The sequence below is a fragment of the Limanda limanda genome, chromosome 14 (assembly GCF_963576545.1).
Source record: "Limanda limanda chromosome 14, fLimLim1.1, whole genome shotgun sequence".
Taxonomy (NCBI): domain Eukaryota; kingdom Metazoa; phylum Chordata; class Actinopteri; order Pleuronectiformes; family Pleuronectidae; genus Limanda; species Limanda limanda.
The window spans coordinates 8,575,445-8,603,300 of NC_083649.1; the positions used below are offsets into that span (position 1 = coordinate 8,575,445).

General features: G+C 43.2%; 1 protein-coding gene across 1 annotated transcript in view; it reads right to left on the reverse strand.

Moving 5' to 3' along the window:
- Positions 1–27,856, reverse strand: part of ubl3a (ubiquitin-like 3a) — a 36,704-nt gene that overhangs the window by 3,317 nt on the left and 5,531 nt on the right. The window contains exons 2-3 of the mRNA XM_061085638.1: positions 4,002–4,110; positions 1,954–2,040 (exon numbers count right to left, since the gene is read on the reverse strand). Of these exons, the coding sequence (XP_060941621.1) occupies positions 1,954–2,040; positions 4,002–4,110 (196 nt within the window). The remainder of the gene's footprint in view (positions 1–1,953; positions 2,041–4,001; positions 4,111–27,856) is intronic.

A 27,856-nucleotide genomic window follows, 5' to 3' on the forward strand; every position in this document is an offset into this window, starting at 1 on the left:
GAAGGTGTTAAACTAGGGAATATAACATTGATAGAACAGTTATAAAGTACTTTTAAGCTGCTTCATATAATAATGACTAGAGCCAGGCTGACAGAGATTTTTTGGGGGACAATATCAATAAACAAAATCCAATATACATTAGCGATAATTTCGATGTCATTATCAAACCTGTGTGACATAGAAATGTAATTGAGGCTCGATATTTAACAGTTCAACCACAATCTTTATTAGAAATAACTAAAAAGAAAGCACAATCAAATATAGAAAAACATATATTTAGTTGTGTTTCTTTCTTAAATGAAATTCTAACGTAAATTCACATCTTTTATGCATTGTTTATTCTATATGATAATACAATGATAAAACTGATAAATTGGTAGGGCTCTAATAATATGCTGTGGCTGAAGCTACTGAAATATATGACTACAAGATCATTGTGTTCCAGAATAATAATAATAGTACTTGCAGGGAACAAAACCGTCTGAAATGATAAAGCGTGTAAGCCTTCCTATAAAACAATTCTGAACAATTCAAGTTATTTTGCACGAGCTGCTGCTCCTGAATGTTAAAATGTGTAATTGTCCCCCAGTAGCTAGAAACTGTCTCTCACTGTGTAAATGAAATCACGAAGCAAACTCATGAGAGGAAAATCTAATGAATTACATTTTTACAGCAGCGGAGGATAAACAACTGAAAACGAGAGTAGGAAACATATCGTGATGACATAATCACATGTTGTTTATGTTGTCCAAATCAATGATCATCAATATCGGCCATTAGCAATTTAATTTTACGCAGAGGAAGAGTTTGATCTTGTGTAATTCATAAAACTGGAACAAAGCCATTGTTCTGAAGCCTGGTTTTTTTTCATTTATTTTCCATATTGCAACATCAACATCAGAATAAATCCCTGTCGATGATGCAGTATTGATTTCAGACGTACTGAGCTGCCGTGTCCTACTTTCAACTCATCACACAGCAGTAATGTAACATTGTCCAACATTATAATGTTATATTTGAATGAAAGAAACCTAACAAATACTTTGTTCTGTCAAGTCTGTGTCTGTTTCCTACGAATGTGTCATTTACATGTCAGCAGCATTTCTTTCTTGAACTTATCTTTACAGCTCACGACCACAGAACATGTTGGGACATATATTACCAATAAATGCCAAGTAGCTGTACTAGTTAATATAGTTAATATAGTTAAAGCAGAAACTCGAGTCCTGTAATTCTCGTGACAAGGATTGACTGGAAGATGATCTTGTGGCTAACACCTGAAGTATTTGGATCTCGTTCACTCCCCAAACCTGCTCATAGTGTGTGTGTGTATGTGTTTGTGTGTGTGTGTGTGTGTGTGTGTGTGTGTGTCATTTATTTTTGCATTTCAAAACCACTGTGACTTTTGGCTGGAGGATTCTGTGTCAGGTCACGTTAAACGAACGATAGGGGAATTATCAGATAGATGGCAGTGAGTGTAAAAGGGTTGGGGACAGCCGTGAACCCGTTAACCACACAGAACTCCAGTCAAATCTAAATTGGGTTAAGTGGACGCAAAAGCCTAAAAGCCAGGGGGGGGAAGTGAAGTGGGCCCGCCTCAAAAGACGACATCCTCCTTTCCTCTGTTCACTTATGGCTTTCATTTTCACGCCCCCACCCTCTGCGTCTGGTCTTTGTGCTGCCTGAGGTCTACTCGGCTGCCAGTCGTGCCCCTTCCTTTCCTGACCACTCTCTTTCGCCTCTTTTTCTGTGTTTCCTCTCTCCTCCCTCTCTCCGTCAAAGCCGGCTTGTCCGGAGCACTGAGGTACCTCTGTTCTGCGGCTCAGGGAAAAGAGATGAGAACAGCAAAGAACTTTTCCAGCGACACACAGGGCCATGATTTAGCGTTTATGTCTGCGAGCACATGGGGAGAAGTGGGGACGGGGGGGGGGGTTGCTTTCTGTGTTTTCTCACCTCCTAGTGTTACGTTGCCGTGTAGAAAACGTCCCTGGTAGATGAGCCTCAGTATGTTAGGACTGCTGACCTGCTCTTCCTCCCAGTCTGAAAAAAGACACGGACATATTAAAAGAGAAAAGTCAACAACATATCATATTTTCTAACGGTCTCCACTTTCTTTTATTCCCTTATTGCAAATTTAAAGAAGGGAACAAGGGCTTTTATTGTTAAGGGGCTTTGACTTGAGCAGATGTGATGAAAAGCTTCAGCACTCGTCCTGTTTTGAGTCTGAGACAAAGTGTAGTGAAAAGAAACCACCAACAACTGTGTTTTAAGATATTTTAAGACGTTCTCAGACTTTATTTTATATTATTACAAGCACAATGTATAATGTGTGGGCTTTGCGGGACGCACGACCGAATGTGACAGAGACTCGAGAGAGAAAAACAGAAGGAAAGGTGCGGCTTGAGACGAGCTATAGACAAAAAGTTGAAGGCATTAAATGAGAGAGAGAGAGAGAACAGGAGGGGGGGGGGGGGAGTTGCACAGCAGCAGAGTCTGGCCACCAGATGTGTGTCTCCAGCTAAACAGAGGGTGTTGGTGCTGAGCGAGTGCCGGCTCTGGGTCTCACAGGGTTCAGGTCTGTTGTCTAGGAGGAGATGTTCAGAACTGACAGGGCACAAAAGGTTCTGTTCTCTCTCTACTCCCGTCCTCTGCTCCAGGATAATCAGAGTCCTTTGGGATAATTCATCCAGCCCAGCACCGTGGGAAAAGGCTGGAGTCTGTTTCAGATTTGAAGGTAGCACAAGGCGTAGCAGCACTTAGGGAGTGGGTGTATTAAAGAAAGGAGGTGGCTGTACTGCGATCCCACATTCCTGTACGCAATGATAACCAGGCAGTAGGGCGGAGTGTGATCTAATTGCCCTACACCAAAGAGTTGCACATTCCCACACAGTTAAATAGACCTATGTAAGTAATTAGCAGTGGGGCTGAATGTGGAAATAAAAGCTTCTCGTCCTTTAGCATTGTTGTGAAGAAACATACAAGTCTGATCATCTGGTTTTTCGAGTTGTTTACAGCTACATTGCTTGAAATGACAAACATGTCGGATGCAAACAGGCTGCAGCTGTTCTCCTGCTTCAATGTGATTCACAATGAAAGTTGTTATGTGATGTAATTCAGAATGTGTGAGTGAGTATCACAGCATAATAACATGGAGACAATGCCTGGGTAATAATGATATAATCACTGTTCTCTGACTGTACATCTCCAAACACTGACTCAACAGTTGGATTCATGACACGACCACGAAACGCCTACCTACACTGGCTCCCTGTTAAATCTCTTATTGATTTTAAAAATGCATTGCTCACTTTTTGACCTGGTGTGTGCTTCTAGAAACCTTTCTTATGGTGAAAGAATTTACAAATGATCGACACTGCCTGTTATTTACACTCACTCATCTGGATTTTATGATTCTACATGTCTGGGAATATTTCTTGCCTATTCCGCACTTTGTAATGTTAAGCAGAAAATTGCTATACATATGAAATAAATGTGAGGTACTTTATTTAGATGTTTACATTTTATGGTACTTGGTCTCTACTAATACTACAGAAGGATGTATCGTACTTTTTACTGCGTTAAAACAATAAGTCAATTCACAGATTAAGAATGTCAACATATATACACTACAGTTCAAACAAGTAAACTGTTTTCCTATGTTGACAACATACATGTGTTAGTAATAATATTCAAAAAATATAGAAGATAGATTCCTTATCTTTCATAGTGAGTATGTTTACTTTTGCTTCTCATACATACTTTTACCTGTGTAGGGTTTTGAATGCAGGATAATGGTTCATTCTTCTACCAGTGGCTACATTAAGACACAGAGATCTCCGACACAATAAGATAAAGATCAAACAAAGCTAGAGCTCAACAGAGCTTCAGCTGTCGGTAATATTGTATATATTAGGTATATATGTTATATCAATAGTATATAAATCAAAAGTATCATCACATACAGTGATGTTGGTATTTATTTAAGTATTTGACACACTTACCCATTGGCCAGTTGTCGTAGACGTGTTTGGCGATGTCTGCAGCCGACTCATTTGGAGAGAAGAGGAATTCTTTTGTCTTGCCGCTGACTAAAATAAGCCGCAGGTTTATCTGCAACACAGATTAAGCAAAAGACACATAACATTAGGGCTTTATGTGGGAATCATTTCGGACACATTCAAACAGCTGTTTAATATGTCACATTGAAACAGGGTCGAATCAGGACACACAGAGATTCCTATAATTCAACAGGAAACAAGAAAAGGAGGATGACGCTGAGGACGTGCTCAGCCTCCATCTGTCTTTCCAACTTCCTCCTGACTTTTCTCTGATCCCTCTGACTGTTTCTTTGTCCATGGTTCCCCTTTCTTTCACTTACTGGTAGTCGTCGCCCTCTCAGATGTTTCTTTCAAAAACATTTTAACACTTCCAAACTTGACTCACTGTGAGAAACACAGGAATATAAGCTGTGGAAATGTGTTAACTTCCCAAAACAGCAGCAGTCGCTGTTGACAGCCAGGTATAATAATAAAAGACTAATAGTGTGAGAGTAGCTTCCAGAAAGCCAGACCCCTGTCACCCTTTACACAGAGGTCAGAGGTCAGAGGCAGCTACTGAGCAGCTACAGGGAAACTTGCTCAAGGACCCTTCAGCACGTCTTAATGAGTTTAAAGGTGAGAATATAGATTATTAACATTTCTGAAACCTACAGAGAGACGAAGGTAACGGTAACCTGTTCAGTTATAGCTGGAGTTGCTGTGGATTATTCTCACTCACAACCAGTGGCGGCTGGTGACATTTTTTTGGGGGGGGGCGCACTTGGGCGGCGCGGTTTAAATAGCCCACCGCAATGAGAAAAAAAAAACTCCGGGGTGCTCCGGGGACCTCCGGTCCGGTCCGGGGACCTCCGGTCCGGTCCGGGACCCAGTCCGGTCCCGGTCCGTCCCCGGGGACGTCCCGGTCCCCGGGGAGGTGCTCCGGTGCTCCGGGAGGTGCTCCGGTCCCCCGGGAGGTGCTCCGGTCCCCGGGGACGTCCCGGTCTCCGGAGCACCGGAGGGAGGTGCACCCGGTGCTCCGGGAGGTGCTCCGGTCGCCGGGACGTCCCCGGGGACGGTCCCGGACCTCCCCGGGGAGGTGCTCCGGTGCTCCGGGAGGTGCTCCAATCCCCGGGGACCGAGACCGGGACGTCCCCGGGGACGGTCCCGGAGGAGCACGTCCCCATGCACGTTAACGTGTGGTTAAAAATTTCAGCTGATTATTACTGATCGATAAAACTACACACACGACACAGTAAACAACAATGCTTCTATCTGTCCACTGTCTGTCCTCTACCTGTCTCACTCAGTGCTCCGGGACCGGAGCTGCACCTCCGTGCAGATTAAAAGTATCTGCTAACTATGCAGCTCCTGTAGATCAGTGATAAGGTCTCTGATTGGACAGTCCTGTCAGCATGATGTATAAGAAACCCTTTCATTGGCTGTAGGCGCAAGTGAAGTGCGCCCATGGCTCGAACTGTCATCCGCCATTGAGAAGCTGTCCTTGCTCAAATGTTCCTGCCCCTTTTGTTGGCTTCCATAGACTTCCACTTGCCCGGCGCCCACAGGGAGGAGTGGTTTCTCTCTCAGTGATAATGAATGGCAAATATATTACCAAATATAATATATTAAGTGGTTTTGACAGGGGTTTACGGTCTCCGGCACACATTTAACGCTTTAAAACAGTACATTTCTTATTAAATTATTTGATATATAATGTTTTTTGACATGTCATTTTTTTTTTTTTTTTTTTTTTTTTTCATCTCAAAATTGTAGGGTGGGCGGCGCCCCAGCGCCCTGTATGACGAACCGCCACTGCTCACAACATACTGCTGCTCCTCACTGTTTTCTGAGTGTTACATTATTTTTTCCTTTGAGCACATCAACAATGTTCAATCAAGCTGAAACATTTTAACATCTTTTAAATACCGTGAACGAACGATAGAGAATGACAGCGGCTTGATTAAAGGTCAAACACGTCATCACACGCCGCACATTGTTTTAGTATCAACGCAATCTGACTCTGTCCAAATTAACCCAGTCAATGAAAGCGTCCAAAGTTTAACTACGATCGACTTGACTGAAAAACAACCACACAGGAGAGAGGAGAGGCACAGCTGCTGCTCGGTGCCGCTTCTCTTTAGCGGATCTCTCACCTTCCATCAGCCCAGTACAGGTGTGAAGGGAACGCAGTGAGGTGTTTTGCATTAGGAACCATTCGTATGAATATCAATTAAACCGCGCGGCTGGTGTGATGTGTTTTTAAGAGCGTGGTACAGCTTGTTTGCCTTTAAGAGCAAGAGCAAAGGTCTGTGGTGTTTGTGTGTGTTTGCCTTTGCTTACTGTTTTTGTGTGTCTGGCCTGCAGTGTGGCACAAGCACGTGTGTGTCATTGTTGGCAGTGTGTCTCCATGTGCCGAGCGTCTGTTAGCCTTCTATACCCCCCCCTCCCCCCGACTTCACCACTACTACCAAACCCACTCTGCCGAGCAAGACACACACACACACACACACACACAGAGCCGGCCGCAGTGATGTAACCAAGCTAACACCAACGGATTGAAACGGAGATCTCTGTAAGCACCTTATCAAATCAGCTTATGGGTTTAAGCATGGGGGAGCCATACAGAGACATACACACACACACACATTCATAGATATATAGATATATACAACACACACATTGTGATAATCAAAAAGAAATCGTCACATTTGACCTCGACAATGAACCGAAAAACATTGAAGAGTTGAATAGCTTTGAGCTGAAGCTGCAGCAGAACACTGGGCCTTTAAACACACAACACATCCAGGCTCCTCTAACTAGCAACTGTTGTTTCCTGCTGTGACTCAGACAACTGACTGAGAACTGCACAGATGAGATTGGGATCAAAATGCAGAAGAAAAGATTCCCGCAGATTGCTGGGGAGTTATTTGCTGAATGGAAAATAATGACATCAAACTGTTTTCTAAATATTTAAATACACCTTTAAGACGAACAACCTGCAGACGAACCCTCTGAATGAGACGGATGAGGACAATTACTGAGGAAGAGACACGCAGAGGAAGCCCCTTTGCATAGGCAAGGTCTTTCTCCTTCTCGGTTGAACACCTGGTTGTTACCATGGTGTCACCATGGTGACAGCCAGTGTTGGATGGCTTAACCTGATAACACCTCAAAGATAGCTTTACCACACACCCCCCCCAACCCACCTTCCTCTATCTCCCTCCTGCCCGTTTTCCACTGTGTCACATCATATTGTCTTCCTCTCCTCACAGCAACCTCTGAATCCCCTCCCTCCCCCTGTCTCTTTCACTCCGTCTCTCTTTCTCTCACTCCGTCAATCGCTCGCTCGGCACAGCAGTCAGTGGAGGAATGTGCAACAGACACCGAACTAGCCCCAATTAAACGCAGTGTGAACGCAGCCTCTCTTGTGGTATCGATCAGCACAACTTTAAATCCCTTTATTTGTTTCTCTCCCTCTTTTCTGTCCTCATTGTGCTGTCTCTGTTCTTTCAGGTCACTTTCTGTTTGGCAGGAAACAAAACAGAAAGTTATACAATGGCTGCAGATTCTTCCGTTTTATGTTGAAAGGTCGCTGAATGGTGCGATCAGCAGTAAACGTTACGTGAATCATATGCTGTCGCCTTAGGAGGTCACCTGATCCGAACCCAAATACCTGATGGAGACAACACGCTCTATCATCATTAAGAAACTAAATGAGTAACTATCTTATCATAAAGTATGATATGAATGTCCATCCCTGCAGCAGAGATTTGTAAAATATAGACCAGGGTTATTGCAGCTCACTAAAACCCTTCCAGGTTGGTTTTTCCCATGTTGAGCTCTTGCTGTCCGTTTCTCCTCTTTTCTCTCGCTTCACTCTTTATCCTGACTCTGATTTTAACCGAATCACGGTCTCTCTTGCTCTTTTCTCCTGTCCCTCCCCCCCCCCCATCTCCCTGAGGGTCACTGTGCCTCCTCCCCGGATTCCCTTCCACAATGGGACTGGTAATGTGGTTTTACAGCAAGCTGAGGGAAGTATATTCAATTACAATCTATTCTCTGCGACAAATACAACAGCTCCAGGTATGTGCAGAGCGGAGCTTCGTGCATTCATGCATAATAAACACAAACATATCTGCAGGCAAACAGCCACTTAGTCATGCATACACCCAGCATGTCCTTACTTACAATCTGCATCAAAAATTCAGCTGCTTGAAGCATATAACAGTTCGCAGAGCATGTGGGGAACTGCAAGTAGCAACATAGTGTGTGGAACACTTTCCTGATGTGTGGATGTCAAAGTATTTGTAAGGCTACAACCACACTAGTACGTTTTCAAACTAAAATGATCTCTGTCCACTGAAGTGTTTTGGCTCTGAATCGGTTTTTATTACCGTCCATACCAACACGATGGAAAATCATGTACACTAGGCATTCGCGTGCTGGCGTTCACAGCAATTTGTTGACAGTGTACGCAACGCTACTTGATTATCTTCATTCCAGTCAACATCGGTAGCCGAGGCTAAAGCCGGTTGTTTACTTCATGTGATAAAAGCCTGCCGAATCAGAGAAGGTTTACACCGTGACAGAAAAAGCCAATCGGCAAGTGGTTGCGAATGTCCTTCTCTCTAAACATCTCTGTTTCGGCCCGTCCAAACTAAAACACAGCCCCATCTTCAGCCAGCAGCGTCTCTGAACTTCTCTGTTTTAAACTAGTAGTAGGAGACAGATGCATCCATAGCAGAGTTCAAGAGTTTTCAAACTGAAACGTATTAGAAAGGATTTAGCTCAACTCCTTTTATCATACTGCCGACACATCCTGGTGCAGCAGTTTCTATTCCTGCTTATTTAATAATAAAACAAGGCTACTTGTACGTTTGTCTGGTGGCTCCCTGCTCCTCAGGCCCCCACTGCAGACCAGATATTCAGTCACAATAATGTGACCCTGCTGCCAAGTGGTGCCACGGTGTAAACATGTGAAGTAAGCAAACGCTCTTGGCTGCACAGTGTTTGCACATGGTGGAGAGAAGGAAATTCAATGCCATCTATAATTATTCCCTCCCTGAGTACCGCTCTCAACTCTTTCTCAAGGCAATAGTGTGTGTGTGTGTGTGTGTGTGTTTGCATGTGTATGTTTATGTGTGCTTGTGTTTATAGAGGCATTAAAGAGGACTGCTGCTCTTCAGACCCTGTGCAGCAGTCAACAAATTACAGAGCGGGAAGCCGTCCTGTGGGAATATATTAGAGCAACTTTATATGTAGTCTACACAGCAGGGTTAGCCACTGCTGTCAGAGTGGATTCCTAACTGTATAAATGAATTTAAGAGAGGAGGTGGGTGATTAGTGCGACTGTGGCCCGTCTAAAACAAACCAGCTGGACCCAGCAGCTTTGACTTTGCCCATTAAATCCGGAGAAAATTGGACTGTTAACACAAGAATTTAACAACACACCAGTTTGACAATACAAACCCCACATGAATTATCAGTCGCTGATTTTATTGTTAATTACTTGTAGGCGCTTTTCTTTCTGGCGCCACATTCCGACTGTCGGATTTAAATGAATATGACCGGCTACAAAATAGGAGACACGCCGTAATGGGCTGTTTGTGGCTTGTTAGACAAACTGCAAACAACCTCAAGAAAAAGAGCAGCCTGAGAGACACCCGTTCCATTCTTCTAATTAGTTAAAACTGAATGATAAAAGCTGTTTTGTAAGCTCTTGGTTATTTCGCAAATTATACTGCAATTATTAGCTCCCATTAGCGTACAGATTCTGTCAAGGAGCCACTGCCTCCTCTAATTAAAAACACACTGAAAAGGTTGCGTTTAGAAAACCCCTGCAGATGGTGGAAGAAGAGGCTGAATGCACGTTTCAGAGGCATAAAAAAATAAATAAAAATCTTTTGATCTGTCAAACAGCCTCGTTCTGAGTTTGACAAATTGAATACAATATTATAAATAGTTTTTGTTTGTGAGTTCCTTCCTGTTTGTGTGCACTCAAACACACACACACACACACACACACACACACACACACACACACACACACACACACACACACACACACAGACGGAGTGGTTACATAACAATAGCTGACTGATAATAGTGCGATACGAGAAACGAAGCCTAAGGCAAGGATTTGTAATCTCAGAGTCACAGTAAGTGCGTCGAACAGGGTTGGGAGCTGTGCAGTGCTGCAATCAGTTTCTCTAAAACTTATTTTCATTATCTATTTTCCTCCCTCAAAATGGGGTCTGTTTAACATTCATTTTAAACCATGGCACATTATGAACTGAAGATAAACAGCAGAGAATACAGGCTGCCTATTTTCATCCTGGGAAAGGAGGACGAACTTCAAAATAAAAGCAGATGGGGTTCAACTGAAGTTAAATAGCAACTACAACAGAACTTGAGAAAGACATATTTGTCATATTTCTTTATGAGAAAATTCATGACTTTCTTACAAACCATTGAAAGCCAATTTTACTTTGCAAGATGAAATCAGGTAGACACTTCAGGAGTCAAAACAAAGTCACGTTGTGTTTTTCAGAATTCCCAAATATGGAACGTATAACAATAAATACGTAGCATAAAGATCATAGTCAACAGACCTTTCCACTGCAGTAAAGCCCTAGAAATTCATCATTTGGCCATGACCCAGGTGAAGTTTGTTTATTATTGACTTATCAATCTTTATAGGGCACTTATCTCTGATGGCTTATGTGTCAGGGTTTTGTTTTGACCTACTTTACCCACAGCTTGCAATTCTTTCCACGAAATAGAGAGAATAGGTGAACGAACCAAAGGTTGAAAACGGATCATTTTATCTAAGTAAGTCGAGCCCGCCAAACTTTTTATCGTGACACAAATTGTTGTTTTTTAGCTGTTGTGCAAAGCTCCAGACGCACAATCTGACTGATCAAGATTTATTCCAACTCTGCTCATGGTGCCTACAGTCATGCTCTGCTCGTTGCCATGCCAACACTTGTGGTAGCCGGGGAGCTAGTTAGTCATCTGTGCTGTTTCTTCCTGTTTTTTATGCATGTGCACCACATGAAACTCGTCTCAGACAATGTTCATGTAATCGTTTCACAAAACAAGCACCAAGGACGCTGTCAAGTGCAGACAAATGTTTAATATTCACCTCCATCTAAAAGCTTCGAGCAGTGATAAACCTGCAGAGAGTTAGTGTCTGAATCTGAAATCCATCTCAGCTTTACAGAGTTTTATTGTGAGTTTCTGTTCAGGTATACCTCTCTGGCCTGTAACTGCATTATTCAGAGAACCACTGTCACTGCTTTCATGGCCTTGTTTATCTCCAAGGCTGTTTTCAGAGAACAAGCTCTAAAAGCCCACAGTGCACCTCCTGCTCAGTAATGATCAACAGATAGATAAAGTCAGCTACTACCTGGTTAGCAGAAGTATGAGGGATATCCCTACCAGGAGATGGTACAGACCAAACAGCTGAAAGATGAGATGATCCTTTAGTAGTTACACTTCAAGGGAAAATTCCCCCCCAAGTAGGCACTCCTGTTTGGATCTCCTGTTTACTAGACAGGCGCTTTACCAACTAAGCCACAGCACCCTCTGCACTGTAAAGCTCGATGCTTGATAGTGATTTAAGTGGGCCTGAATATCTGTACACTTTCAAAACACAATTTCAATTGTTGATTTGTAGGAGACCAAACACACAGCTAAAACACAAGATCAAATAATCCTTCATTAGTCCCACCACAAGGACATTTTCCACCTCCCCAAATAAGGCACTACTGGGATTTGAACCCAGGATATCCTGTTTACTAGACAAGCCACAGAACCGTGGCACCATTAACCAGGTCTGGTGCTGCTTTCTGCTGAACAAGCATATAATATGTCACGATGGTGCTTTACAGCGGAAACATGATGATGAGGCTTTAACATTTTAGCGATAGACTCTCTTTCTGAAGCGACATGTGACCATGTTGCCTGTAATCAAATCCCAGAATCACTTCCTCTCCTGTGCTTCCTTGTTACTGAATAAAGAAGAGCAGCCTGGTCAGTGGAGATAAAACACAGAGCTTCTCCCGGCTGAACTCTGTTACGGACATTAATCATTAAAGAGAGCGTCCACTGTAAGAGAGATTGTAAGAGCCGACACCGCAGACGTTTCTGCACTCTCTGGTGCCGCTCGTTAACTTCCTGTGGCACGGGCGCCTAATGGCTACATTATGGGTCTAATAGCATTTTCAAATTAAGGTTTCGTTTCTTCACGATAACTGATTATCTGCACAAAGTAAAGACACTGTCCACATAAGTAAAGAGTAGAGAGAGACGGATCGGTGCTCTTATGCAAAGAGTGATTCAATTATTAGAGAAACCCCAATCTCCCAGCATTTTAATTTTCTTTTTTCAAAGTTTGATAGTAACCCTTTAGGATCATGTGTCATTTCACTGCTGTCGTTGTAACTCGGATTTTGGGATTCAGGAAAAATTGTACAACACCAATTCTCCTTGTAGATGTTCTGGTACCATCAGTCACAGTCTCTCACTCAACTGCGTCATATCTCTCACCAAGCCCCGGTCCTTTTAAACTGTCATTCAAAAGGACCCACGCTTTGATATGCTGACGTCCTAATCAAAGCCAGAATCCACTCTGCTCCTCTTCCTGCTTCTCTTCCTGCTCCTTCTCCTTCCTGTCACGAGCACGATCAGCTGTGACGACAGTGTGCCAACGGGCTCTGTACCTGACAGCTCGCTGCTTTCCGTCCTCTCTCTTCATCACTGCCTTCTCCCCCGTTCACATGCAGATAACCCTTTAATCCATCAGCTGCTTCTCCCCTCTCCCGAAAAACTGGTAGAGCTGCCTTTCATGCTGTCATCTCCCCACCCGGTGTCTTCTCTGAAGACTCGCCTCCCTTAACTCGCGCACACATACGCCCATGGCTCCATTTCTCTCCCCTGACAGACGGCAGGTAGGGCGCGTTTGATCACACGTTCCTCATATCGCTGCCTCTCTGTGATCAGAGCTGTCAGGAGAGGCGAACATGGCTTTACCTTGCATGCCAGCCCCCTGCCACTCCCTGTACTCCATGTCTCGCTTACTCGCATGTCAAAATGGCTGTTGAACACCCCCCGGGCCAAATGAAGGAACGTGCCAAAACTGAAGTCAACTATTGTACATTAACCACGTGCAAACTACACGCTGATGGGATGCAGTGAGTGGAAGCTGAGAGCTAACACAGAGTTTAATCCAGCATTACTGGGCTACATAATAAAGGGAGAAAGGCGTGAAGATGCTACCACACAATGCAGAGTTAGGTAGAACAGTGAAGAGGCTCAAATCCGCCAATAGCATTTACCCAAAAAGCACTTGTGTCAGCTTTGACCTGTTTGGCTGCCCTCATTTTGAGGCTTGCTTCTGTTTTCTACAGCGAAAAACCAGACGAACGGAAAACCACATTGACTAGTTGCAGTATGCAGCGAAAATAAAGTGTGGCAGCAGTAGAGAGAAGTTAAGATGGGGAATAATGCAACAAACCGTAGAACTCTAAGATTAAGATTAAGATACATTTATTTGTCCCAAACACATGCACAGACATGCACAAGCACGGAGGGAAATTTAACCTCTGCTTTTAACCCATCTGGTGCAGGACACACAGAGCAGTGAGCAGCCATGTACGGCGCCCGGGGAGCAGATGTTGGGGGAGTAAGGTGCCTTGCTCAGGGGCACTAGACAGGGTAGGGAGAATCCTCTTGGATTTTTGGACAGATCAATCCAGGTTTGTCTTTTTGTTGTTTCTCCGTGGAGTCGGAAAACTAGTGCCACTAGTCCACCGCCTCTCAGTCCCATCGCTATGACAGAAGAACAGTTCATAGAGATACCCTTACTCACCTTCTTGCCAAGTGTTAGATGAGAAGTGCGACCTGAGAGACAAATGTTTACCGTGCCGACCATGGTTACAGGCTCAGATGAGAATATTGATACCACTCTCGTATCTGTTAAGCAGATGGTTAGCTTAGCCTAGCATAAATATGGGATATAAAATGTTCAGGAGCTTTATTGGTACTCGAATAATGAGCAGAGCCAGGCTTGGTGTTTCCTGGTTTTTACTCAATGCTAAGCTAAGTTTATCAGAGCTGCGAGTTCAGTGCATGTATGAAAGATGAACTCTTCGCAACTGAATATTAAGACAAACGGTGCATAATACGAACTATGATACTTTTACTGTCGACAGTGCACATTAGGCATTTGTGTTACTGTTTCACATGAGGCTTGACTGTATAGTTTCTAGTCTTAACATTTGCTCTTTTATTTTGTAGATATATTCCTTATTTACTCTGTTTTACACATGCATGGAAATCAGAGAGAATCAGTTTTTCTGTGCAAATGGAAAAAAAAACTGTTGACTCAAACCCAACCTTTGCACATTATGGGATAAATATAACACAGTCTGCACTCCATGTACAGTATTATTAGCAGGATCAGCTACAGGCTGGCACAATGAAAAACTTTGGTTAATCTAAACTGCCTGTGGTGCATTAGAAGTGAGATTTAAAAACACACCACACTTACTGCCTCACAGTGGTTGAGGGTACAGTGTGTGTCTGTGTGTTTGGATTTAAAAACTGGCCACAGGTATTAAGCCACACACCACTAACCACCATCATTTTCCAAGACCTCAAAAAATATATACACACACATACACACACTGCCAGTTAATTAAAGAATGCATTGGCCATGCTCTGCCAACAGTAAAATTAATTTTCCCAAGATTAATTAGTGTCTCTGATTAATGACACAACTTCCCCCCGACATGTTGCTGCAAGAATGGGACGTATCTCTCCAAATTTAAATTGGCCTGTTATTGGAACCCTGTGTACCAGAGACTGTCAGGACAGATTGACACGAGCGTCTGGCAGCTGACTCTTCCTGGTCAGTTGTCTATAGGATGAACGCCTGCAGACAGTATACATAAGTAGTTGGGACACTTTTTAAAATTAGAGAAAGATTAAAGCGTGAGGGAGGGAGTTGCGCTTTAAGATTAACATGATTTTTTCATCCTGACACAGTTTCAGTTTGTCAGTCACGGTTTTGGGTTAAAGCGCCACTGTCCTTATCTCCTTAATGAGAAGAAACCCCCTTGAATCCATTCAGATGAAACAGGACACAGCAAAGACAGTTGGACACGAGAACACACCTACATAAAGTGTAAGTGACCAACGGACAGGGATTAATCAGTTAGAGGAGAGAAAAAGACAACAAAGCTTTGCAGTGTCCTGTATCACACATCCCCACCAAAGCGCTGATGCTGTACAGACACCATGATAGTGATGACGGGGTCTGATGCTATAGGGAGGACAGAGGAAATGCTGACACTTCTGGAGGCGAGCCCAGGGGACCGGGGGAGGAAATGAGAGCGAGCGGCGAGAGAATCAAAGAGGATTCAAAGTGGGAACAGCGAAGGTCAGAGAGACAGGCAGCGACAAGAGGAACTGTGAAGGTGAATGAGGCGATGAAATCCATTTAGTTCTTCCGATTATCCACCGACTATTTGGTGTTTGACATTAACACAATTTTGCACATAAATTAACGCACAAAGATTTGCGTGCCCATCTAAAACGCCTGCTGCTGCTGCTGCGGCGGTGGGGCAGCCGTAAGGCAGCTGAGGCTTTGCTTTTGAAGCTGTGGGCCGAGACGTGAAATTGCTCTTGTATGCTTCAATCGATTCTCCTCTCATCCCTCTGTCAGCGTCTAGACTGTCTGTCCCTTTTCTCCCAGTGAAACATGAGGCAGAAGAGACGAGATAGAGACTGACAAGGTGCTACACGTTGAAATAAAGATGCGACATCATTGGTTGAGCGAAAAGCAGAAGAGAAACAATGCGATAAAGGTATTGAAGATAATTCAATCACGCTGCTTCTTCGGATACAAACTGTGAAACAAAAGGAAATCAATTATTTGAACTCTTCTCCGGCTGTGTGAAGGACCAGTATAGATGAGGCTGCATCCTTTGCTTATATTGCTATTACTTTCCAAATAAACTGACAATCGCAGTTTCACTTTAGGCAGTAATTGGTCAGGTCTGTGGAGATCACAAAGTAAGCTTGTGAGGTTCTCTTCTTTCAAACCTACCTTTCAATGTCCAACTGAGTGCAACACAAAGACTGCAGAAATGTGCAGATATAAATGATATTGTAGCTGTGTCGTAATTGAGTTGACACATCATTCGGAAGCTGCATTTGGGGACAGATGCGTCAAAGCGTTGTGACTTGAATGTTCAAATTACAAGGCCCCGACAAATGCGTCCTTCCATCCCCGAGAAACGAAGGATCCTTCTCAGGCCGACATATTCCCGGGGTTCATTGCGATTCGGTGACAAATCGTTTCTCAAATAGGTGAATAGGCGCCGGCAAGCAACACTACATCCAGTACTTAAGTATCAGGCTTCAACACGACCGCATCATTAACGGTTCACATGTTAAAAAACCAAGGGGCATTAATACTTTCTCATTGTGTCCAACTGCAGCTCTGTTGCTAGGTTACGGCAATAAGGGCAGGAGGAAGTGGTGAAGCCGATCACAGAAATCCTGACCAAACCATCTCATTTTGGTTAAACCACAATCTACACGGCCAAGAAGACCAACTTTGTGGGCCGGATAGGCCGTGTGCTGTTAAGGAGGAACTGCAGCCGCATGATGTCCTGAGTCAAATATCTACCCCTAACCTAATTTACTAGCAAAATGGATAGTTACAGTACATGTGTCTGGTGAATGGAGAGAAAATTGACTTAAAACAGAACTGCCTCAGGAAACAAGTAGAGACACCACACATCTGTTCACTTCTACAACAGAACAGTTTGTAAATTCAATATTATTTCAAGACAAATACTCACGAGAAATTAAAGAAAGTCAGAGTGTTGATTTAACAAAACCAACAAAGAATTATATTTTGGGGGTTTTCCTTTTCCTTAGTTGTGTGGGTTGTTTGTCCATGTGAAAGTTCTGCTCTGTTACCAAAGTCCGCAAGCGAAGGGAGAAAACTCCTCCTGAACTTCCTGAAACGCCTCATTTGCATCCTTGGCTTTTTATTTCCTTTGAAGAACCAACGTCACCCGGTGACGGGGAATCCACCAACCGACGGCTGAAATTGGTCCAGCAGAGCAAATAGCATTGTTCCCGTCGCCACACTGGTGTTACCGGTTGATCAGGAAGCCTCGGGGTAAGAGGGGTGACATTTCCGGCCCACCCTCTAAGCTATTGATAAATCACTAGAGTGGGACCGGCAGCGATTTAAAGTGTAAAAGAGATAACACATATAAATGTCAAACTATTCTAATAGACTTAGAATTATAATAATCTTTAATTGTGCAAGATTTTGCTTTGTTTTCCTCTGGGAGTATTTCAGTTTTCTGGTCTGCCTCATCGTCTTCATTCTGCCAGTTCAGGAACTCTGCAAAAACCAGTAGAAGCTCAAAGGCCAACATGCCACATGTCGGCCTGCTGCTGGTGTGAGGGGACCACACAGAGGGTTGATGATCCCCGGTGAAGGCTTTGATGAAAGGACCTCCTGTCCTTCTCCTCCTTCGTCCTCCCATTTGCTCTGCAGCAGCTCTGTCCTCCTCACCCCCCGCTCCCCCTCTCACTGCACCCCCGCTTCCATCCCAGGGTGTCTCACCAATGTGACTTCCTCCCCATGCTTTCCTGACCCCCCGCTATGTGAAAGCACTGCAGTCAAATAAAGCGTCTCCATGTTGTTCTCTCCCCCCCCTCGCACCCGAGAGAACTACCTACTCTGTGGTGACCTCTGTCTCCCCCGTCCTCCCTCCTCTGTCTCTAAACACCGACCACCCCCATCCTCTTTCCTTGGTGGTCTCCCTGGCCGTGTATAGTTGATGCCCTGCAGTCAGGATTAGCTTGATTTATAACCTTTCAGGTTGTCCTTTTCCAGCACAAGCTTTTCCCTGTTTTCATCTACAAGAGGAAACTGACATTTATTACTTCTTTGCAGATGAATTGATTTCAGGCGTTTTTACATTTACAGCTGGCCCCTGCGACTATCCAGGCAAAGTAGAGCTGAAATTATTATTTTAATTAACTTTAATCAACAGAAGCTAAATTTGAATCATTTAAGATATTAGCAAAGCAAAATGCTGCATTAGGAATTATTCAATTCATTCAGTTTTATTGGATTTGTGTTTTTTGTCAAACATTTTTGTCACAAACCTTTTGATAAAAATGTTCATCATTAGTTTAAATTACAAATCCATAATAAAATCATAAAATAATCACCTGCAGCTCTAAAACCAATAGTAATTAGTTGACTATTCTCTGTTTGTGCAGTTTTGGTTGTTATAGGTTTGATGGAGGAAGATGCAGAAAGATAAAGTAAGTCAACAAACCCGTAATATAATATTTATTATCAATGTTTATTACTGCTGGTAAAAAAAATGTGGCCTCATTTTTGTTGAGGGTAAATAGAAAGATAAATTACAAAGTGTCTGAGCATGTGTTGCTGTTTGAGTCCAGAAAACGATTATGTCACAGTGCATGGTTGTCGGGTATGAATCCGATTCTGCTCCTCAGTTTCTGATACGTTGTTATTCTGGATGTTTTCCGATCATAAACGATAACTGCACAATAAAGCTCATATTGAGGATCCAAACACAATAGCTACCCCAGTTTTTTCTTTACTTAGATGACAACGTCTTAATTCAAAGAATAAACTGAATGTAAGAGTAAGGTAGAGAGAGAGAGAGAGAGAGAGAGAGAGAGAGAGAGAGAGAGAGCGAGAGAGAGGAGGAATGGCAGCTAGAGCATTTCCCTTTCTCCTTCAGAAAAGAGCATTGCCCTGCAGTCACAGCTGACGCGATGCCATGTGTGTGAAGGAGAATAAGTGTGCGTCTACATGTGTGTGTATGAGGAGGGAGAGGGCAAGCAAGAGAGAGAGAGAGAGGCACACAGAGACTGCTGGCAAACTAGAACGTCCTCTGTGCTGGAATTTACCAGATGGCACTGGACAGAAACAACCAGGGGTATTATTACCACACACATACTCGCACACATGAACGTGCGCACACATTGCATTTTCTGGGGCCTATTCGGCAATGAAGCTGCATGCAGAGACAGGAATAGATGCGGGCTTACATGCAAGTGAAATACTGAACATAACAAACACAAACACGTTCTTAAACCAAATTTCCATCTAGAGTCGCCTGGCAGTTTGCACCCAAAATATTCACACACATCAGACACAGTTACAATAATACAACTAGCACTAAGTCTTGTAAAGCAACACAACAGACACTGAAGTTTGCAGAGTTGCAGAATTGTAGTGCAAAGAGCAGCCAGAATCCTTCATGATAATGCAACATCCTTCATTGTCATTGTACTTTAAGACTCAGCTTTTTTGTTACTTTAAAGGCAATTTGTGCTCTTGTATAAGAGTTTGTTGCAGCCATATCTACTAATTGGTCCGCACGTTACATGACGGTTCATGACTGCAACACTATGGATTCAGTAATTAGAGCGTGAGACTGCCAAGCCCGCAGAATTCCCTTGTTCTAGCAGTCTGAATGGAAACTAGACAACGTCATAGATTCACATCCAAGTGAACGTTTTACATTATCAACAGACAAAAACTGCCGGATCCATCCTCTCTATGTTTTAGTTTTGAAAATGCAGCACTGTTTTTTCACATTAACGCCTGGTGTCCACACTAGTCCAGAGTTTGTAAACGCTGCTGGACCGGTTTTTATTTTGAAATCTGGGAAGCTGTGTTGCAATCTGGACGGATAGAAGACATTTGGAAATATTGATGCCGTCATCCACATTCACTTCCTGATCGGTTCTTGTCAGTCACAACTCCACTTTCCCCGATGAACGCCAATCGTTGCAAAGAACTCCACTGCATCATCAGCTCAAAATTTTAAAAAAACTTTCCCAATTGTGTTTTCTGGTTGGTAGTATGTCTGTAACTAAGCAACTGACTGTTAACATCAGCACAGTGTACCTGTAGGGTTGCGTTGTGTGTTCTCAGGTGAGTTTGCATAAGCATACAGATTAAGAAGTCTGGACGGTGATCACTTTATTTTTAAGACGGTAAAAAAACATCTTAGTGTTTGTGTTTGCAGTACGTAAGGCCTGCATTTCAAGTGGTTTGCTCGATGTTTTGTTGTCTGTTTCTTTCCATTGTCGTCTGCTGGAGATCTGATGTAGCCACTGGTTGTTTGTGTTGTGTGCGACAGGAAAAAGGCAGCCTCGCTGGGGAGACAGTGCAGGAAGCCAGTTACACTGTGGGGGGAGGGGGGATCTCTGACAAACATTATTCCACACCAAGGCAGAAAAATCATGGATACCGATGATATCATCACATGAGAGGGGGGGCTGCTGTTTAAGGGTAGGCCAGTTACGTGAACATAATTAAGATGTTTGCCAGGATAAAAAGGTTAACCGTTTGAAAATGAAGCACACTTTGGCTTCACAGATACGACCCTGTTTATTCAACACTGAGAAATTTAGATTAAACATTAAGAAAGGATTAGAGTACCCGCTATCTAGCTGCCTTACTGGTTCTTGAGAGCCTTAAATCACACTGTACTATGAACTGTAATTATACTCCGATCAGCTGACTGAGCGAATACGTGCCAAGCTAAATGGAAGTCAGCTAAACTTAGCCAAAATATGCCAGCCTTACTCACGCACAAAGAAGCGAGCTTTCAAACTCACTAGCCTAGATTACTGATACTGATACAGAGCCAGGGAAAGACTGCTGCTTTTGTTGAACATAGTCAAATGATCAAACATAATTTGAATTCAATCATAGGTCAATATCTGATGTCATCTGCGTAAGTAAGTTCTCCTGCTTCCCCTCAGATAAACCAAAGCTTCCTCATTACATGAAACAGAGGAAAAACAGATGAAAACCCCTAAATCATTCCAGTCCAAGGTCCAATGCTTCATTACTGCTCGCTCATTCTGATGAGAACGCACACACACACACACACGTGCACATGAAACACACACATGCACAAACCCTGCCGGGATCATTAGGGACATTCATAGACAGTGTGCTCCGTAGCGTCCAACATGCACTGACAAATTTGTGCAGGACAGCATGAAGGCCAAATATACCCTCACCATGCTTGCTATTCACACACACACACACACACACACACACACACACACACACACACACACACACACACACACACACACACACACCCACACACACAGATACACTACCCTTATCATCGCAATATATCTTTAACTCCTCGGTGATCTCAGCCTCATAAGAGAAGAGAAGCTGCCAAGAAAAGGCTAATTGGCTTCTTAACCATCCATCTCCCTGTTACGCTTTCCTCTGATATCCCGACAACCTCTCTGCAAAATGCATTTCCCAAAAAATGATTTTCAAGCTTGCCATTACAGTCGAAAAACTCAAATAATATCAAGTACACAATGTATGTTTGATCATCCTGCTCACCATGAGCTTTGGCGCTGCTCCGGCATTAGGATCACTATCACGGCCCAACACACAGGAGTTTGTCTTGGTGTGTTCACAGAGTCGAACGAAATGAGAAAGATTACCTCAGTCTATAGTGTTCAAATAGTGGAAAACCACTAAAAGCCATGATATTGAAGCTGGTTTGAGTTACCAGCTGAGGATGAAGGCTTTAGATATGACACACATGTTTTGAGACGGTTACCTAGCAACTGTTGCTCCGCTACGAGTCGGTTGATAGAGTTGCTAAGGAGCCACTTCTTCCGCCATTCTGGTGAATTCTTCGATAAAAAATGTAAAATAACTGTTGTGGATAGTGTAACAATGTTATAGTTTTGTTTTATATTATATTGTATTTTATAATACTATATTGACTTGTTAAGTTGACTCAGCTCGACAGTATTTTATTTTCATCCAAAATCGTCTCGCTAATATTTAGCTTTCAACAACTTCTATACTAATGTTTCAAGTGTTTCAACTCATTTGTGAAGCAAAAATCCCAGCTCCTCAAATGTCTTTTTGTTTGATTCATAAGACAAAAAGCCTGAACATCTTTGGCTTTCAAAAAAGGCTGATGAGGTTGGTATTCAATCTGATTTTACCAATATTTGAAAGACGAAAAATCAATCGATAAACCACAAAAAGTAGCTGATTATTTGATTATGTAAGAAATAATTAATTGGGCCCCCTCTAATCCACAACAACCAGAAGAGAGTCACGGCGTGAAAACCAAACCACGAAAATTTGATATTTTCTCTTTGCCAGCCACAGCAGAGTAAAAGTCTGGGTTAAAGTCCTGAAAGTGAGGCCGGCTGATCCTGCTGGAACATCCGGCTGATGAGGCTTGACCTCTGGACTGCTCTGCGGATCATGTGTGTCAAGTCTGGGACCCTAAGAGTCTCAACACTGACCTTCTAATTCCCTCAGTAAGTATTGTCTGTCTGATGAACTGACGGACTTCGCTGGCACAGGTCGTTCAGATATCTGCACAGACTTAAGCACTGATTTAGAAATGGCAGCCTGTTCCCAAAATGCATCAGGAAGAAGGACTGTCGACTCTTGATGGCTGTCTGCTCTGATACGCGCACACACACACACACACACACACACACACACACACACACACACACACACACACACACACACACACACACACACACACACACACACACACACACACACACACACACACACACACACACACACACACACACACACACACACACACACACACACACACACACACACACACAATGAGTCTATGCTGGCAAGGCAAGGCTTTAATATAAATGTCCCCTCGGCTGGAAATTGTTTCCAGTGAAGCTGAAAGACTCCTTTTATTAGCTAGTCAAACAACCCCCCCCCCCCCCCACTCACACACACACTCACACACTCTGTTTCTACTCAATATTTAGACGTACAGAGAAGAGAGTGTGTGTTTTCTTTCACTTGAGTGCTTTTGTTTTATATCTATTTAAATCATATGGAAAGGAAAATTGCAGCCATATTCTGCAGCTTTATGCAAAGTTCCCCTTCCCGTAACATCCTTTGAATGCCAATTATAAGACTAGAGACGATATCAAGATGCCAGAGTTCGTCTGTACAATTAAAGCCCGGTGAAAAACTGAGACGGATACTGTACATGCAGTTAGAGAAATGATTGGGAACATTATTAGTGCTAGTGCAGAATTTCCATTAGAAACCTGTTATCTTAAAGGAGCACGTAAACTGGAAACTGGGCAACTCACTGTTTGCATTCATGATTTACATGAGTTCATGCTGAATGACAAAGTCTGAGTGGAATATTTGCTAACGCAATTTGTGATGTCACACCACACAGATGCCTCAGTTGACCAGGAAATCAAACAAATGAGATAAGGCTACTGGCAGATTCCAGAAAGAAAACTTTTCTTAGTAAAGTGCAGTAAACGGAGGATTTTATTTGGCTTTTTATCTAATCCCTGACAACTCAGGTTTCTCTTCCTCTTTTGCGGTTCTTTAAATCAGTCAGACCATGGTATCCTTTGATTTCTAGGAAGATGGGCTACAGTTTTACTAATAAAACAGTATTTTCCACACCAGCGTCTTAGCTCTGTAATTATACATGATCTCTGTCCAATCAGACATTTCCAAGCACTTGTGAAGGCAGCTGTATATCTTTGGGCTATATGTATTGATTTTAACATTATTTTAGCTAAGAAATACGGGCAAACCTGAAAATATATACATATACATACAAATACATATCACAATGCAGGTAGACTGGGCACAGGAAGCAGATTGTCTTCTGTTCATTTAATAATACACATGAGGAGCAGCAATGGTGAAAAGTCAGAGCAGATGTTTCTTTCCTTGGGCCGATAACGAGGTGGAACCATTAGTGACCGTAAGATTTGGCAATGTTTTGAGTCAAGACTGATAAGAGCCAAACGCAAAGCGAAGGCGGATGACTGGGTAATTTCTACGTTTCCATACAGCGAAACACTGCCAGATTTTTCAGAGTAAACCCAACAACATTTCCAAAGTTGTCGGTTGTAAAACCTCCAGGGAAGTACAGAGGGCAGGAACCGTAGCAACAGTGTTGTGTTTTCAAATTCAATTGTATTGATATGGGTGTAACTGTGGAGGACACTAGAGACATGTTTTTCACATCCTATTTGGGTGTGTGGACTTTTGTATGACCTGCGAAGAAGTGAACATTCAACACTTACACACAAGCATAGTGTGTTTTAGGAGGAAAATATGTATTCAGATAAAGTATTTCAGCTTCATGTCTGGAGATAAGTTCTTTAGGAAACACATCATTTAAGAGTTAACTGTTTATCACTGACTTTTCGCTGGCAGGTCGGTTTTAACAGAAGGACACAAGGGACTTAATGACTCTGTGCCAAACGCCAGAATAGAATGGCCTTTGTATGCAGCTCAGTTTGTGCTGGTATCTGAAGCAAAGGTGAGCCGGAGTGGGTGTTACTCCATTTGCAAAGCAGACAGCACACACGTCACTCTTAACTGGAAGAACGGGTTGTTCTCGAGCCAGTTTTTCTATGGAATACCATGCATGCGTAGACAAAATAGAAACACACGCACTCGTACCTTTGAAAATGGCTGCAGGCGCACAGAGGGAAGTAAGGATTACTTTGTTGTGCTAGCTCCATCTGACAGCCTGCACATTACTCACACTCACACCTACTCATTTATGTCAAGCTCTGACTCTGTAACACTTGGCATCAAAGCTGAATAGTACCCTCACCCTACGTCTGTCCTGAATTGCTCTGTGTCTGCCATGTGCCTTGCTGCTGTGGACATGAGGCACATTATGCCGCCATCGCTGCTCCTACGACTCCAAACACGAGTGCCCATTCACTTTCAAGAGAGATCAGCCAGACCAGAAGTTTCCCCTTGAACTGGGACCATGGGAGCCCGGCCAACCCCCCCACCCCAACCCCTAAAACAGTGAAGTAGTTCAACACATTCCTCAGCCTGAGCACAGCCATACCTGCCAACAATGACTGCTGAACTGACGGCTGAAAAGAGGGGGAATTTCCAGCAGAATAAGCCCTTATCCCAACATGGTCACACAGGCACTTTTTTTTCTCTAAGGAACCCTCTGGATTACTCAGAGAAATGTTCAGGCTTCTAGCTGTGCTGATCAGAAACGTAAACGTACTGCTGAGGCGACAGGGTCTCACTTTCAAACCCTCAGATGAGTGAGAAGAGAAGATTCAGGGTTTGTGCGTATTTGAGTTTGCTTGCTCCAAGGTGAGTCAACAGTTAGATTGAGACATCTTCATTAGTCCAATAGACAGAGTTTAAATGAGGTCTTCAGAGGATTTGACGTGCCGAAGCCTCCAAAAAACAAGAAAACTAGAATTTTGTGACTTTTTTTAATCTTTTTTATAGCTCGAGCTAACTTTAAACCAACCCGCACGCTCGGCCTCTGAGCGTCAGCATAACATGCCCACTGTAAAATGACTTTTTTTTCACCCCACCACATTCTTCACCCACACCACCTTTCTTTGGTTCACACAACAGCAGAAGAAACCGGGTTTAAGTGTATATAAAAACTTTATTGTAGCCTTGCTCTACTATGATTGCAATCCTGGCACAAGCAGAACATATAATGCATGTAAATACTGTGTAGCTTTTACCAGAAGGGTTCTTGGAGAGAGGCTAACACCCTATCTCACTATGTTAAAGACAGTTATAAAAAAGATCCCTGGATTCGCGCCCTGACCTGGATCTGCAAAAAACTTTAATGAGATCTTTCTTAGGTCCTGCTCCGCCCCTCGGCAAGATTTTAATGGAAATCCGTTGAGTAGTTTTTGCATAATCTGACAAACGCTGATGAAAACATAACCTCCTTCGCTGAGATGATAAATGGACATTTATTGGATGCTGGAAATGTGATACAAGCTCAATAAACCCCATTATATTGTATGACTCCAATATGAAACACGCAGATACAAGTCGCACCATGAATATATAACTCAGCTGGAGCGGACATGAAAGATGGAGAAGAGAAAGCATGGCAGTGCTGACAGGTATGTACAGTTTGATCTGTGCAGCACACAGGATACACAGGCACAGACACATGCGCCAATGACAAACACACAGTCAAACAAAACCAAACAAACAGTTACATAAGCAATCAATGGATGAGAGGCTTTCAATAGGACTTCCGGTTGTTATTGCGAGCATACATCAATACAACTAAATTAACGCTTCACAGTCCCAGAGGACTGACGACAGCTTTGCTAATATCAGTTACTGTCAATGCAAATATATACCAAATGAACAACCCCACTCACAAACCAGCAGAAATGTCACCGCACAGACTGGAAACACAAATTTCACTAGGCAAATGTTAAATCTGCTTTCCATTCATACCAATATAAATAGAACTATTCAGCCTCAGTTGTCGATAGAACCACAATGAAGCCATTTATAAAGTCTGCGTAGAGTAATATGATCTGGGCAGACTACAAATAAAGGTTACTGTTTCCCTTGCCTGGTGGATGTAGCATACAATTTGTCTAAAGGCAATGAACAACCTTTTATAGTTGTTAGTATTAGTATTATTAACCCTATGAACAACTGAGTAGTCATCATCAGTAAAGCAGCTGCTGTATTACACAACCTGTTTGAACTTTGAGTCGTCGCTTTCCTGAAAAGGCTTGAGATGAATATCGAACACGGCCTCTGCACCTTCAGAGCTACGGTTGAAACTTTCCATGGCGCTCCGAAGGCCGGCATGTGACAATGTCAGAGTCAATACATCAACTCCTGCACCCGGGCGGGATGATGTAATCCTGATCCGTGACTCAGGCCCGCAACACATGGCATCGGTAACACACACACTTATTCATCAGCGTGCTTCATCCAACTGGCCCTGTGGGGATTCAATAGTGTTCCCTCTCCCTCCGAATCTGTCAATCAAAGCCCTGTTGGCAGCTCCTGCCCGAGGCTGGAGGACGCACCCGCGGACCCGCTCTCTGTCTCCGGCCACTCGGTGTCACACATGCTGAGCTCAGCTCGAGTGGGAAGAGGGACGGGGACTGCTGTTTTCAGAAGCTAGGATTCCCCACCCATTGTTTATTTCCTCTGTGACCCACACACCAGCGACCTCTGACCCTCACCTTTGACTCCTTTGTGTGTGTCTCTGTCAGCGAGTGTGTGTGCCCGAAAGGAGAGTCTTAACAATGTGGGAATGAACTATAAACTGCTTTTAAAACCACTAAAATTAGACTAAGCCACACACAGAGTAGCAGAGACAACTCGCTTTTACGGGGAAACTAAAATCCAGTTTTCTTAATCGAGTTGATAAATAGATTCTGAACTTACTTCTCAATGAATCGCTTCGTTGGATAATGGAAAATTGTATTAATCTTGATTAATTGTTTGGCATTTTTTAAGCATAAATACCAAACATTCACTGGTTCGAGCTATTTGCTGGCTTCTTGAGCAATGTTAACTCAAAATCTTTAAGACCTCAGGGACTTTAGGAGCTCATATGTTAAGGTGCCCAGTAGCTCACCTGGTTGAGTGGGCACCTCGTGTACTGAGGTTTGAGTCCTCTGCAGCAGAAACAGGTTGGAGTCCAAACCTACTGATCATTACCAACGAACAACTACTCCCACATAGTCAATACGTTCTATCGTACGTCCTGGTCTGGTTGAGCTCGGGCCGTCAGGATCACCACCTCCAACGCAAATGAATACATACAGAGTTGAGCTGTGGAGCCTCACAGTCATGTTGTTACCACTTTGCTGATAACGAAAGATGCTATTGATGTACAGACATGTAAAGATCAGGTGAGGAAGTCATGATGAAGGGATTTAAC